At 42.5% G+C, this 16167-nt stretch overlaps 1 protein-coding gene across 1 annotated transcript in view; it reads right to left on the bottom strand.

Moving 5' to 3' along the window:
* Nucleotides 1-1516: 1516 nt before the first annotated feature.
* trappc10 (trafficking protein particle complex subunit 10) overlaps nt 1517-16167 on the bottom strand; it is a 35064-nt gene continuing 20413 nt past the window's right edge. The window contains exons 12-23 of the mRNA XM_074658166.1: nt 14997-15137; nt 14578-14687; nt 12803-13335; nt 12426-12567; nt 10793-10951; nt 10338-10567; nt 8878-8978; nt 8567-8690; nt 5889-6053; nt 5447-5627; nt 4354-4548; nt 1517-3590 (exon numbers count right to left, since the gene is read on the bottom strand). Coding sequence (XP_074514267.1) covers nt 3343-3590; nt 4354-4548; nt 5447-5627; nt 5889-6053; nt 8567-8690; nt 8878-8978; nt 10338-10567; nt 10793-10951; nt 12426-12567; nt 12803-13335; nt 14578-14687; nt 14997-15137 — 2329 coding nt within the window. The 3' untranslated portion in view covers nt 1517-3342. The remainder of the gene's footprint in view (nt 3591-4353; nt 4549-5446; nt 5628-5888; nt 6054-8566; nt 8691-8877; nt 8979-10337; nt 10568-10792; nt 10952-12425; nt 12568-12802; nt 13336-14577; nt 14688-14996; nt 15138-16167) is intronic.

The raw sequence follows: 16167 nt of genomic DNA, 5'->3' as shown, positions 1-16167 counted from the left end.
GAGTTTGAGTTATAGATAACAAAATTAAAATAGAAAGCTGTTTAACTAAAGGATCACTGCACCCAAATAATACATTCCTTTGAAATAAATAAATAATCGTCTTCTTCGTCTGCTGAGGTTTCGAGGTATCAGCCACAAAGTCTTCTGTCCCTACCCCAGTACAGTGTGGAAATGACTTCAATTTCATGCGCAAAAATAACAAATATTACATTTTAAAAATGTCAAAAGCAGCATCAATACAGGTACATGGTTGTGGTTACTCAGGATGATCTCAAGACTTCGCTGTAAATAGTTTCTTTCTCTCTTTTTCACTTGCATTTTATCTCTGAATCAATCATTTTTCAACTTCATGTCACCCTTTGTTCCACCCTTCTAATCCCTCACCAACACTGATTAGAAGTTAAAACCACTTTGTTTAAGATGTAAAGAAAGTAAATAGGAAAACGGAGACTTTGGCTCCCCCCAGTGGTAGTATAAAAAAATGGCTGAATATAGGGCTTGAATATAAACAGCTAGAGCAGCATGTTAAACTGATGCTTGAGCGTATTCAGCCATATCTCAACCCAAAGCTGTTTATGGTGAGGTCTGCAGCTAGTTATAGCCATTACTGAACAGTCCTGCCACCACTTTATGAGTTTCTTACGTCATCTAGTGTCCATTTTAGTACTGTACTTTATTTCTGTAAAACTTAAAGCAGCAGTAGGCAGAATATTTTTTGTTATTCGAGTGTTCTGAGAGAAAACTAGACTTCTGCTCCTCCTCATGGCTCTGTTTTCAGGCTATAAAAAAATCCAGCCCGTGATGGGAGACTTTGGCCAATCACAGGTCACTTCAGAGAGAGAGCGTTCCCATTGGCTGTGCTCTGGCTGGTGGGCGGTGCTTGCTATTTTACTGTAATGCCTATTTCTCTGCTCAAATGTTTTCAGAAACATCTTGTAGTGTACTGTTTAGCTGTAAAATGAGAAAGTTTGCTCCGGCTGGTGGGCGGTGCTTGGTATTTCCTCAACTGATCTCAACATGGCTGCCGGGTAACAAACTTTCTCATTTTACAGCTAAACAGTACACTACAAGATGATTCTGAATGCATTTGAGGAGAGAAATAGGCATTACAGTAACAGAATATTGATCAATATGTGATCAGCGCTGCCTAGTTTGACCGTTTGGTTGGAGTTTGCGGGTGATTGACAGCTGCCTCCGTTGAATGAACAGCCAATAGGAACGCTCTCTCTCTCTCTGAAATGACCTGGGATTGGCTAAAGTCTCCCGTCACTGGCTAGATTTTTTTAAAGCCTGAAAACAGAGCCATGAGGAGGAGCAGAAGTCTCTCAGAACACTTGAATTACAATATGCTGAAAGTTATTATGGAATTTTTGTCCAATGATGCCAAAAACATTCTGCCTACTGCAGCTTTAATACTACAGTACAATATTTCAGTCAGTAGTGTTTTTCCAACCTGTGGTCCACAGTTTTCTCGTTCTTAAACACATCAGTTCAATCATAAACAGCACACATCCAGTCAGTTCCAATGATTTTTTTTAATATAGTTGGCAATCAAAGATGATTTTGATTTGAATCAGTATTTACAGATCAGTATGTACAGTGGTCAAAGAAGAGCAGGAGGCTGTAGTTACACTGTGTGTGCGCGCCGGGAGGGGAGGAGAGGGGGGGGCAGAAGTAACTGACATTCGTCCTCTCAAATAAATGAATGAATATAAATCCAATAATGATTTATTTCACTCATCTATTCAACACCTAACGGTATGTGTGCATAGCTCGGACACGACGCACACACACCGAATAAATATACACACTGTATATGAACAATTCACTGATAAAGGTAAGACAATAGATAGACAAGAATGTGCACTGGCTGATCTCACCTGATCACACACACACGTAGACCCTCACACACACACACACACACACACACACACACACACACACAACTACAGCAGATAAGATACACACGGCACTCACCGCTAGACTCAGTCTGAAACTCTTGTGTCATCAGCAGTGTCACATTTGAGAATTTTGCGCTGACGTTTGCTTTTCAGTCACAGAAAAATAAGTCACTGTTTATGTTTAAAAAAATAGATTAAGTTATTCAACAAATCTTACTGTATTGTTGAAGTTATATATATCCATAATCACCAAAAACTTTTCTATCACGCAGGTATAAAAACTATTCTCTTTGCTGTAATAAAGCTGATATTAATAGAATACAGTGTGTAGTAATGTTTCATCAACAAATTCATTTTTCCATTTTTTGTAAAAAAAAAAGAAAAAAAAAAAGTAATTCAACCTGAATGCATTTATTATTGACTGATGCTCTATTAATCAATGAGCAAAGCAAATAAATCTTTGTATTTATTACACGGCTGTGTTGAATACTTGATTCTCATTGGTCAATCATTGCGTTCTATGGTCTGTTATTTCTGTATAACAGACCGTTGCCATGTATAACAGACCGTCCGTTGCCATGTATAACAGACCGTTGCTATGGGTGCAGCTTTGATGTCGGACTCTGGCGAACCATTTTTGTGTCAAATTATTGATTTCTAAAGTAAGTAGCCGTGCAATAAGCAGGATAATGTACAGCTAGCGGGTCATTGTTGTGAAATAACCAACAATAACGCTTCGTGTGGGGGTTTATTTCACAACAATGACCAGCTGGCTGAGCTTGATTAATGGAATATGTCATATTTTGTATCTGCAGGACAGAAGAGTGTGAGGATTATGGATCGGTCTCCAAAAGTTTAGTTAACCTGCCTCATTTTGACGTCTGTGATATTTCAGCAACTTGAATGGAATCGTAGAAGGCAAAAGTCTCAAATGTGATAAATGATGAGGACTTGAGAGGCACAGGAGCAGCACTCACAGCTGGACACACTCCAGTCAAAGGTAAAGTACTCGAGTAGCTGATCGAGGCGTACACACATCTAGGGCTTTGGTGCATCATGGGACAATCAGGACTGTTATTCTTCAGTTCGAAGGAGCACGACAGGCGCCGATCTTATTGATCAGTCCATATATATATATATCTATATATATATATTTATAACTATAAATCCATCCAATGAGCTATGTACAAAGTATGGCAAAGAAAAATCTTTTATTTAAATTTTATCAGCAGATGTCATTGGCTCTTCACTGTCTAGTCCGTAATGTCTCCAGTGATGTGAACGTTTCATGCTTTAAGGGTGAGTCCATGCCGGCAACCTGCAGCGGTCTTTCGACATGGACTCATGGACCCGATCTACCCCGCAGCAAAAGCTCAGCGGAGTCCGTCCAGGGCCTGGGTTCAGTTCTGTAAGAAGGGGGCGGGCGGTCTCGCCACCAGGGTCATGTGGCGTTGACCTCCATGATGTGGTCGTCGGTGGCGGGCAGCACCAGGACCTGCCGCGCCTGGCTGTGGTTGAACACCTGTCCGGGGCTGAAGGGCTCCAGGCGCGGCATGGCCACGCCCTTCTGCTGCTGGTCGCCGCTGCCCACGGAGTGCACGCTGCCCCGGCTGCGGATGCTCGCCGTGTCCCCCTGGTCGTCCAGCGCCTTGTCCAGCAGGGACAGGCTGTCGTTCTCCACGCAGCTGTCTGAGGATGGCACGAAACAAACAGAGTGCTGAGCGATATAATGTTAAGCCCGGGACACAGAGGGAACGTCAGCAGCGCGTGGCGGCTGGGTAACCGTTTTTTTTAATTTTGGCGTCCATGTTAACAGGTTCGAGCAGCTTCGCAGCGTGGCTCACGCGCGGCTCGGCTGCGTGTCAGCTGTGTGTCTTCTAGAGAGTCGAGGTCTCGCCTATTTTTAGGTCTCGAGCCGTGCGGTTCAAAGCAACAACAGACAGTGAAAGTGATCTATTGACTGTATATGGACATCATATCAGCTACATTACTCCAGTTTCAATGTCTGTATCTGTAGAATGTGTCATGGACATGAAAAAAAGTAAAGATTTATTTTGAACTCAACACTTCCTGCTGCAGTTTCAAAATAAAAGCCCTCTAGCGTTTTTCTTTCTGTGGACAAAATTCCTTAATTTGTTAATACGAGGCTTTTATTCTGAAATATTAGTGTTGTAGAAAATGCAGTGACTTGCAGGGCTCCATGAATGAATAAAGTACGGGGTTCTAATTATAAAAAATTATGATGAAATGATGAAACTGATCCTCTGATTTACAGACATCTCTTTATACATCCATGGACTCATTGGCGTTTTCAGCCCAAAATGTCGGCAGCGCTACCGCGGCGCCATCTAGCGGCTGTTGTCAAAACAGTAGCGGAGTTTTGCCTCCTTTGCTTCTGTACTCTGTGGTGTTCTGTTGTGTAGGGTGGGGTGGGGTGAGGTGGGGGTCTTACCAGGGTCTGGTTGAATGGCCACTGCTGCAGTGTGAGGCAGGTACTTCAGCACTTTGATCTTGGGGAAGGGCAGGTGTCCCGCAAACAGAGGCATCACCTCGATCTGCACCTTGTGGGTGGCGTCGACCGTCATGGGCATCGACACCATCCCTGAACTCTTCCCACACACCGCCCAGTTACTGCTGCTGTCAGCCACTGTGGACACACACACACACAATCACACACACACACATACATCAGCTAAAGTCACTGATGTTTTGTCTGTTCTACAGTTGGCGACTCTACAATAATGACATATGCATACTTATACGATCTCCAAAGAGATCAGTCAACCCCTTAGAAATATTTGTGCCTGAAAATTGATAAAAAAAACAAAACCCAGGATGAGCCGTACGGCAAACAGCTGACATAAACGCATTGATTTTTGCATTGATCTTCTTTAATAGTTCACCTATCAATTATTTCTTTCATCTAACTGATTAGAGGTTTTCTAAAGGGACTCTGGTGCTCGGAAACACTACCACTTTTGTCCACAGGGACCGCCAAAATCAACACAAAATGAAAGTTCCTCGTAGTAGCTTGAAGTTCAGAGAACTAGCGACGGCGAAGGCCACAAGTTGCATCGCCTCACGTCGCCTTTTGTCTTGGCCAAAAAGTCGCACTCAAACGCACCACAAAGACTACAGCCGACGGCCGACTACCATGTACGTTCATTTGGTTTTCTTTCAGACTCATATTGGTAACGCACTGTATGTAGTTCTTGGCACATTTTGCGTCATACATTTTCTGGAAATTTTTTGGAATTGTTATTTGAATATTTGACAATAATCTTAAAGAGTTGATTTTCATCATGTTTTCATTTAATCATAAAATAATTTAGTCTGTATCACAAATTAGCAGAGCTTAAATTGGATGTTTTTATTTCACATCTGAAGCGCTGTAAATATCCATGTTACTGGATGTAAGACTTAATCAAGTGGTAATTAATTTTTCAGTGCTACTATACTCCCCATTCCCTCTGCTTTTATTAATCTCTGCTTTTGTTTATTCATTCTTTCAGAGTGGATGATGATAAGTCGTTCTCCTGACATACCTTCATACATGAGCTTGGTGGTTTTGAGGCCATCGGTGTCGGTCTTGCTGTCCTCTCCCATCTCCCCCTCTGCAGGTTCGGTCAGTCGTGTTATACACACCTCCAGCCCACAGAGGAGACCGGAGCGACACTGCTGCTCACCAGCAGGGGGCAAGATCTCAGCTCTCACACTGTACAACGTCTGACGGTAACAAACAGTGGGTCATTATGGTGGGGAAGCTTCTTAATGATTGCTTAGATAATCTAGAAAAATCTCATGTGCATGTTTTCATACAACATTATCAGTTATTCAAACCAGGAACATAACAGACAGCTGTCTCTTGCTAAAGACATGTTTTAATTTGCCTGTCCAGATATTTGAGCAACTGACCGCACAACTACAGCTCCACTTATCAAACTTCTTAGGGCAAAGGAACAAAATAAGTGTTTGAAGTGGACTTACGGTGACTCTCTCGAGCTGGAACTGGTAGTGGAAGGGTTTGAGGGCAGAGACGTCTTGCTTGAGCGGAGAGAAGTTGGCAGAGAAAACACACTGGAGACAGGAGGGCAGGTCGTCCTTCCACCTCACCTCCCACAGGCAGAACACGCTGTGCTTACTGCACAAAAGCTACACACACGAAAACAACATGGACAGACAGAAATATGAATTAGTGGTTGATGTAGTTTTGATGTTCTTTAAAACGAGACCAACACATGACAGATATATACTGACAAAATGGAGAGTAGCAGCGAGCACGGCTCCATATCTTGAACAGTATCTGTTGCCAGGTAGTAGCGAGAACAGAAGACACAAATCACCGGCGCTCACAGATAAAGAGTCTTTCTATAGTTTATTCTGGGCAAACAAACGAACGTGTTTCAGCTATAAGCCATCATCAGCGTGATCACTCGAGACGTAATGTCAGTTTCAAATATTCAGGTGAGGCACAGACACCAATCAGGAAAGAGACGACATGATTAAACAATAGGATTCATCTGTGGATGCATCACCAGGGAACATCGTCTCGCAACAACACAGGAGGTGTGGCCAAAACAGTCAAAACAACCAGCAATACAATGAAAAGAATAAGAACTGATGAATGGTGACACACTCAACCATAGCACATACATGATATACATTTTCTATAGCCTCTATTTAGGGAAGATATTCAATCATACATGTGTTATGGTTGAGTGTTGAGTTGAGTGGAATTTTTCTAAAGCCTGAAAACAGAGCCATGAGGAGGTGCAGAAGTCTAGTTTTCTCTCAGAACACTTGAATTACAATATGCTGAAAGGTTATTATCGAATTTTTGCCCAATGATGCCAAAAATATACTGCCTACCCCCACTTTAAGTGTTAAGTATAGTGAACTAATTTTGGCTGCTTGTAAACAAAATCAATATTTCTGTCACTACCCAGAGTTCATGACCATAAATGAGGCTTTCAACAGAGATCAACTGGTAAATCAAGAGCTGCATCTTCAGGCTCAGCTCCTTCTAGATGGGAGGCTGAAACTAAGTGGGGAAAAAAAAAGACGCATTTTCAAATTTATCCTCATCAGTGTGAATGTGGCCGTAGAACCAATCTTTCTAATTTCTAATATTTACCCATAAATATTATAAAAAGTATACTGGGAAGCAGGCATCAACCTCCGGGGTCTGAAAAGTGAAGCCAATGCAGAAGTGCCTTAAAGGTCCCATATCGTGCTCATTTTCAGGTTCTTACTTGTATTTTGTGTTTCTACTAGAACATGTTTACATGCTGTAATGTTAAAAAAAAAACTTTATTATCCTCATACTGTTTGCTTGAATATACCTGTATTTACCCTCTGCCTGAAACGCTCCGTCTTAGTGCATTTCAACGGAATTGCAACAAAATTGCGTTGCCTGGCAACAGTTTGGGTCCATGTTTACTTCCTGTCAGCTGATGTTATTTACATACACTGCAACAGGAAATAAACTGGGACACATTTAGAATGTTTACATTTAAAACCGTGTAATGGTCTAAATATTGTAAATTTGTGACATCACAAATGGACAGAAATCCTAACGGCTTTTTTCAAACCCACAATTTCTGAATACGGGCTGTGTGTGTTTCTCCGTATATTGAGCGTTTTGATAGTTTAACCGTATTTATAAAGCACTTAAACCTGCTTTATAATATAAAAGACATGAACATCTCACTTTTTACAATATGGGACCTTTAAACTGGCATTCTTTCTAATAACCAGCAGGGAGCAACTCCTCTGGTTGCAAAAATAACTGATTGTATAGAAGTCTTTGAGAAAATGAGTCTACTTCTCACTTGATTTATTACCTCAGTAAACATTGTGAACATGAGTTTATGGTCTCAATCACTAGTTTCAAGTCTTCTTCAATACAGCATGATGTTCATTTAGTAAATTATGGTCCCATTTAGAGACAAACAGACCATAAAGCAGGGGATGCTTTAGGGCGGGGCTACCTTGTGATTGACAGGTCACTACCACGGTGTTGTCAGCGTTTTAATCTTACAACTTTAACCCTTTCACAGTGTGTTTTCACTTCATGAAAGTTAGTTAGTAAGGTCTTATTGATAACATTTTTATGTTGACAGATATCTTTTTAAACACAATACATCCACAGAGCTTTTAGAAAGGTGCCGAATAAAAGTATGGCTTTTCCTGAATTGTGAATTAATCATTAAACAAAATGTTGACAGGTCCAGTGGTGCCCACTTCTAACAAGGCTTGTGAGCCGATAGTAAAATGACGTTGGTATCACGCGGTGTCTCTGTGTCGTCAGTTAGTGTGGAAAATAAACAGATAAATGGCAGCGATTGACTGTGAGTGCCTGACAACGACTTGTTGTGAAGTAAATGCAATGGAACGTGGGAGGGAGAATGCGACATCTAGTGGCTGTATGTTATCAATAGCACCTATTCAGCGTTTGGTTGTGCTTAGCTCCACCCTCTCGTGTCACTTCTGGTTGCAAAAAAAACAACATGGCGACGACCAAAATGCCGAACTCAAGGCTTCAAAAGGGCAATCCACAAACCAATGCGTGATATCACGGTGACTACGTCCACTTCTTATTAATAGTCTATGACTGGAAGCTATCTACTGATCACATGAATGACATTTTTTGTTTTACTGCTCACCTGTTGTGTTTTAGTGTTGAGGGACTGCAGCTCCAGTGATTCATGCTGCTTCTCTGTCAGCTTCACTTCTGCCAGCGTGAAGCTCATGTCCGACACGTTCTGCAAACAAACCTGGATGTACTTCCTGTGGGGTCGGGTCAAAAGGTCGCAGGTCAGACATGTGCATGTGAGTGAGTTGGGGAATGTACACGGTGAAGAATGCTATGTTAATGTTAAGTAAGTTAACTATAGCTTCTTGTATTTTATGTGAAAGAGCAAATTTCCCACGCATTTTATTTGTGACAGGTATTTCTATGAGAATGGAGGCTCACCTGTTACCAGCAGAAAGCAGAGAGTGTTTGGTCTTGAAGGGGATGTAGAAGGTGAGGGCAAGCAGCGTGGAGTAGATGGACCACGGACAGTCGATGGACATCTGTGGACAGACGCCAGCAAAAAAGTTACTATCATGTGACAGAAAAGCTAACTAGGGCTGGGTTTCCAGTCCCTGGAACTACTTTACGAGGAACTAAAAGGTTCCTTCAGCCAACAGTTGTCTGCGTTTCCACCGCGGTCTAAAGACCTGCGAAGATTAGGCAAATTAATCCGCTGACGTAAGAAAAAGCAACATGACGTGTGACGAGGTGCTGGTGGTCACAACGGTAAACTCACTCTGCAGCCTGCAGTTCAGCGTGTTATCTGTCTGTTTCATCTTAAAAACATGCTGGAAAAAAAGGAATTTTGTCTCACTGCGACGATCTTTACTGCAGCATAGTATTTAATGATGCACGTTGGATGTAATGAATGAAATGCAGCGGAGGAAAGTGAAACTAAGAGCGTCTGTCTCTACAGTAAATCCTCCGTTGAGTGTTTGATAGTTATTTATTTGTGCTTTATAATCCAAAAATAACTTTTCTTTCTCTCACTCACTGCACTGCCGCACTACGTCTCTCTCTCTTCTACCACTCCCCTTTCAGCTCGCTCGCTCGCTCAATCTCTCTCTCTCTCTCTCTGTCTTTTTTCAAATGAGTCGTGAAGCTGACAGCAGAGCCTAACTTTATTTCAATGTTATCAAACAGAGAAATGTTCTCCCCTTGTCCTAAAATGGTCCTAGATCGATACTAGAGTACTTCCTTGTTTGTGAATGAAGCAGTACACGAGTTGCAGCAGCACTGTGTGTGTGTGTGTTTGACCAATCAGCGACGGTGTTCCCTGTAAACTCAACCCTGAAAGTTCCGGTACTTTGAGAGAGTACTATCCCCCCGACCAGGGCCTTTTTCGGGGGTAAAATGTCCCCGGAACTTAATTTAAACCCTGGTCTCTGCGGTGGAAACACAAAAGTTCCTCAAAAGGTCCTTAGCTCTGTGGGAAAGTTGCTGCGGTCAAAAATGGGTTTAGCTCAGTAACAAGGAGTGAATATTTATCTGGTTGTTGATGGTTATGCATCCGATTAATCTGGGGGGTATTTTCTCAATTAATCGATTGGTCTATAAAACATTAGAAAACAGTGAAAAACGGCTGTTACAATGCCCTCGAGCCCAAAGCAACTTAATCAGATCAGTCTTGTTTTGTCTGACCAACAGTGCCAAACCCAAAAAGATTCAACATTTATAATACAACAAGAAAAGCAGCAAATTCTGACATCTGAGAACCTGGAAATCTGGCATTTTTGCTTGAAAAAAAACAGGCTTTAAAGTTTCATTGATTATAAAAATACTTGTCGATTAATCATGAAATCATTGCATCTCTAGAAAATGTACAATTCAAAGTGTGTATTTGTTTGAAGGGGCCTCACTCTCTGGTCGATGGCGGTCATGGGCGTGTCAGGATGACTGTAGCTGCGTGGTCGGTGGCGGACCTCGCCATTGGTCAGCCTCTCGTTGGCGGGCCGGTCAGACCCGGACGGGATGATGCACAGGACCTCCAGGTGGAACTCCAGAGTGTGGTAAGGAGGGGTGGCGGGCAGGCTAATGCTGGTCACCTTCTCAGACGACTGGATGGACAGGGCGTTTTCACCCACCAACTCTGAACACAGGAAGAGGGGACGGGACTTTAAAAGCTGTGTATGTGTCAGTCAGTGTGTTTAAAAAGGCACGCAAATAACCTGCCTTCTACAGGAACCTGTTCTTATACACATTATACAGTACACAAGAAACACGGCTTCATTCTGGTTATTAAGAGAAAACCAGTGAACAACGGTAGATTCATGCTGGAGGAACCAGATTAAAATCAAATCAAATAAAGCCTGACCGGCTGTAGGGTTGCTGATGCGGGCGGTGCAGCTGGTGGAGGGCAGGATGGGCATGGTGTCCGTGTTGCTGAGCTGCAGAGCGTCTCCTTTCTTCACAGCGTAGTGACCCGTCAACAGAGTGAACTTCACCGTCTGAGGCAGACCGGCCAACAGTGGCTCTGAAAGCATAAACACAAGAGCAGTGAGCAACAACATCCCCACACACACGCACGCTGCACTGTGGTTTATATACAATCATTAACGTGTTATGGTGGTAATCAGAGCAGTAAAAACATGCGTCTGATGCAGGTGAGACTTCAACATGTTTTGTTAACTGAACTTAAACTTCCTCCAACAAGGAACTGCAGTCCCAATGTTTTTATTCTCCTTATTTGAAAAACTAAATCAAAAATTGCAGGTAGAACTAGAATTAGTGCCTGGCAGTTGTACGCCTCCACCAGCCGGTCAAGTTGCAGTTTGCGTCCATGTCTGTCCAAAACGTCCTCACCTCATCATTTTATCCTGTTAGACATTTGTGTTGAATACACCCCAGGGCGATCCTATTTTGTCATTTATCTTTGCGTTAGCGTTCGAACCCCTGGCTTCACGTGTACGTTCAAGTCCTGAGATACACCCAATAACACATCAGGGTACTTCACATCTCGGCCCACGCCAATGATGTCACTCCCCGCTGGATCTACTACACAAATCTGGCTCATTCTCAGGGTATAGGATAAACTTGGTAAAGAGTGAATTAGTGTCTTTATCACAGCTGGAAGACAAGGCATTCCTGAAGACCATCCCATTTAAGATTGTCTTTGACAAATTCACGAGTTTGGGTATTATAGTTAGAATAAAACTGGGCCAGTTATTGGAGCATAACTGGGATAAGAAAATGAACCAATTGGGAGAAAAACACAGATTTTTGAAACACTTTGCGATCTCAATGGTTGGACCACAGACTGTATATAAGGATGGACGACATGACAGATCCCCAAAAGTGAAGACATATCATCTCGAACACCCCCCTGGTAGCTGGCTGCAGTATAGGTCATAAGTCCCGCCCCCTCTCGGGTCTAAAATATACCTATATCCCCCTATATGCTCCAATTTTGTATTTAAACCAAAAACGTGTTTTGTGAGGTGACCTTTGACCACCGAATTCTAATCAGTTCCATCTTTGAGTCCAAGTGAACGTTTGCACCAAATTTGTGGCCACGGCTGTCACCGGCGCAGAAGCATGAAAACATCAAGGTTATTTTACCCTCGCAGCTTTTGCAGGTCAAGATATCAAAAACATTTACACGGCAACTGATGTAGATTCAGCCCCGCACAAATACAGAACACAAGGTGCCGAGGCTCGTACAGAAACAGTTAAATAATACAATATACGGTGCTGTCGAGACTCAAGAGCTGCTACATGAGCATAACCAACTTATTGTAGACAGTCACATAAAACAGTCATAACAAGGTAAACTGAAGTAGCCTTAGTACTTGTGTGTCATGTTTTAGTCTGCTCGCTGCATTTTTGGTTTGTTCAACAAGAGTAATCTTGGAGTGCAGCTCCTAATGTAAGCTTAAAAATTGCGACCAATACCATAACCTCAGATTTTAAGCATTCATGTAAAAAAAAAAAAAAAAAAAAAATCTGACCTGAGAGAGGCTCCACGGTGAGTTGGGGCTCCTGAGAATAGACTTCATACTGGACCGACGGGTAGATATGAGGCAGCACAAACTGCACCTGACCCACGGTGGCGAACAGCTGACGCAATGTGTAAGAACCTGGTTGTCCACTCTACAGAGGAAACGGAGAAAAGAGTGACGGAGCAAAAGATGCAAAGTAAGAAAATGAGAAGGACGTTTTATGAAATAGAACAGCAAAGGTTGAGCGAGTGAAAAACACGCATTAAAACGATCATCAGATACAGATTTTCAGTCCCCTTCTGAAAGTCAAACACCAATTAACTAGTTCACCATTTCAAAAGGTCACATTTTTTTTAAATTTGAGGCAGCAGCAAAGTGTCTCTTACTGATGCTGTGAATACGATGCTGTTATCCCCGGGCTCTAACGTTACATCCTGCACTTTCAGCATCTGTGCTCCGTCCTTCATGGAAACAGCAGGAGGGCTGACACAGTTGGGCGTGTCCGGCGGCGAGTTGTTGTCATGGAGCCGCATGACCAGATGACTGTTTTTACACACCACTCCCGTGGAGTTGAGAGAATTGTCCGTAGGACTCCTGTCCTGAATCTCCTCTAGCTCTAAAGGGGGACCGGCAGCTGCGGACGAGCTGGGACCCGCCGACGAGACGGCCTGGCTGAACTCTACTGTCCCTGGGTTCGTTTGTCTCGGAGCTCCCTTAGACCTTCCGTTAGTCCCCGTGCGCTCCAGGTCAAAGTGAATGCTAACAGCTAGTTGCTGTATGTGCACGGACACGGGCATCAAACACCGCAGGGTGAGCTCCACCTGCAGGACGGCTCCGGAGTGCACCGAGGCTGTGGCGGGACGGAACTGTAGCCGCGTGAGTTTAGAAAAATCACCCATGCTGAGAGTCACTTTGGGAGCTGTGGAAGGAAGAAGAAGAGTATAAAATTAGTTTTTCCACAAAGAATCACACAAAAACACCACTTTAGATCTTGTGTTTACCAGAGATCTGCTCATACGTTTCTTGGAAATAAATCATTCAGCATGAAAAAAAAGCATAAAAATGACTAATGGACTAAAGACATCTTAGTCACTACGACCAAAACGACTGATTAGTCCACTAATCGACTAAGCGGGGCCAGCCCTACAAATATTAATACATTATTTGGCAAGGTAGCTTCATATGCCATTTATGAAAACAAGACATTGAGACCCTTTCTACTGAGTTTGTCTAAAGGCATTGTGGGAAATCTCAGACATCATGAACTGATGTAGCATTAGAAGTGGTAGGCTGAAAGGGGCACACGATGCAGACTGATGCTATAGAACAGAGTATTAACATTTTCTTTTTCCTTAGGGCTGTCAATCAATTAAAACATTTAATTGCTATTAATCGCATGATTGTCCATAGTTGATCGCAGTTAATCGCAAATTAATCACAGTTTTTATCTGTTCAAAATGTACCTTAAAGGGAGATTTGTAACGTATTTAATACTCTTATTAACATGGGAGTGGGCAAATATGCTTCCATTATGTAAATGTATGTATATATTTATTAGTGGAAATCAATTTAAAACACAAAACAATGACAGATATTGTCTAGAAACCCTCACAGGTACTGCATTTAGCATAAAACAATATGCTCAAATCATAACATGGCAAACTGCAGCCCAACAGGCAACAACAGCTGTCAGTGTGTCAGTGTGCTGACTTGACTATGACTTGCCCCAAACTGCATGTGATTATCATAAAGTGGGCATGTCTGTAAAGGGGAGACTCGTGGATACCCATAGAACCCATTTACATTCACATATCTGGAGGTCAGAGGTCAAGGCACCCCTTTGAAAATGGCCATGACAGTTTTTCCTCGCCAAAATGTATCGTACATTTTGAGCATTATTCAGCCTCCTTCGTAGGTACCGATGGATTCCTTAGGTTTCTAGTTCAATAGGATACCAGTATCTTCATTCTAGCTTTAAAACTGAGCCTGGTACAACCTCAAAAAACAAAATTTACGTTAATGCGTTAAAGAAATTAGGGGCGTTAAAACAAATTTGCGTTAACGCATTATTATCACGTTAACTTTGACAGCCCTAGTTTTTTTCCCTTTTTTAAGTTTTGTGTTGTAAAAGGTGAACTTGTAATGAAACGTGATCACTTACACTGATCTTCAGACTTGCCGGCAAAGGTCAGGATTTCTTGACAAAAGTGCTTCCTCTCCTCCGTGGTCAGATTTGAGTCACCAGCCAACAAGGCACTGGTTTGCAAGTAGCTGCGGTGGGTTGTAAAGGAAACCAAAACACTACAGTACAAGAACACCACCACCTCTGTCGGGTCAACACAGCAACCCTGTGTTAACTTGCCCAATGCAATGAGCATGTTGGACAACATTTTGTATCACCAATGGGCCAGCCTACTTTAACACTGAATGAAAAGATGGCACGATACGACTGAACCATCTCAAAGCTGATGACTGCATTTCTTCTCTAATGTACAGCACTATGAGGCATTTTATACAGTAATATTTTGACTTATTTGGCCCTCGATTGGTCGGGTGGCTCTTGCCGTTTTTGAAGGATACTCTTCAGTTCTGCCCAGCAGTTTCTGACACTCCGCAATCTGTTTCCTGGTGTGAGTGACAGGGAGGCTCCATCCCTCTGAGACGTATGACTTCAGAGCTTCCTGTAAGAAGGTTTCTGCTCGCTCAGGGTCCCCCTTCCTCCTAATAAACAAACACAAACACATCGCCTTGTTTCTCATGTGATATCTGTAGAAAAGCATGAAGATTAACGACAGAATGTGCGCTTGTCTGCAAACACTGCAACACTACTTGGCAGTGAAATCCATTCTAATTTAAAAGACAGATAACAGAAAGAGATCACTCGTGTATGTACAGTATGAGACCGTGCTGTCACTGAGCATAAACACATCTTAAACTTAAAGCAGCAGTAGGCAGAATGTTTTTTGGCATCGTTGAGCAAAATTTCCATAATAACCTTTGAGCATATTGTAATTCAAGTGTTCTGAGAGAAAGCTAGACTTCTGCACCTCCTCATGGCTCTGTTTTCAGGCTTTAAAAAATCTAGCCCTGACAGGAGACTTTGACCAATCACAGGTCATTTCAGAGAGAGAGAGCGTTCCCATTGGCTGTTTGCATTCAACGGTTGCAGTTGTCAATCACTCGCAAACTCCGATCAAACGGTCAAACTAGAGAATGTTTGCCGCTGGTGGGCGGTGCTTGGTATTTCTTCAACAGATCTCAACATGGCTGCCGGGTCACAAACTTTCTCATTTTACAGCTAAACAGTACACTACAAGATGTTTCTGAACACATTTTATGCGAGAAATAGGCATTACAGTAACAGAATATTGATTCATATTTGATCAGCGCTGCCTAGTTTGACCGTTTGATCAGAGTTCGCGAGTGATTGACAGCTGCTCAGAGACGGCAAGGCTCCAGCTCGGCTCTGATTGGTTGTTTTCCTCCGGTCTGTGAAATCTTGCAGATGCCGTTAGGAGCACCAGAGGACACCGGAGGACACAGTCACGTAATTTTTTTTAGATTACCTGTCTCATGCACTACTGTCAGGATATAGTGACCGTTTTATATAAATAACTTTATTTAATCATATTTTCTCCATTTCTACCTACTGCTGCTTTAACTCTTTTTTAAAAATCTTTGTGAAGGTATTATTTTGCAAATCAAATTATATTTAAAGGCTGACATCTACTGTGAGTGCAGAATGATGAAG

This window comes from Sebastes fasciatus, chromosome 14 (assembly GCF_043250625.1).
Source record: "Sebastes fasciatus isolate fSebFas1 chromosome 14, fSebFas1.pri, whole genome shotgun sequence".
Lineage (NCBI taxonomy): Eukaryota > Metazoa > Chordata > Actinopteri > Perciformes > Sebastidae > Sebastes > Sebastes fasciatus.
The sequence above is the reverse complement of the archived record's forward strand: the minus strand, read 5'-3'. Positions and strand labels throughout refer to the sequence as shown.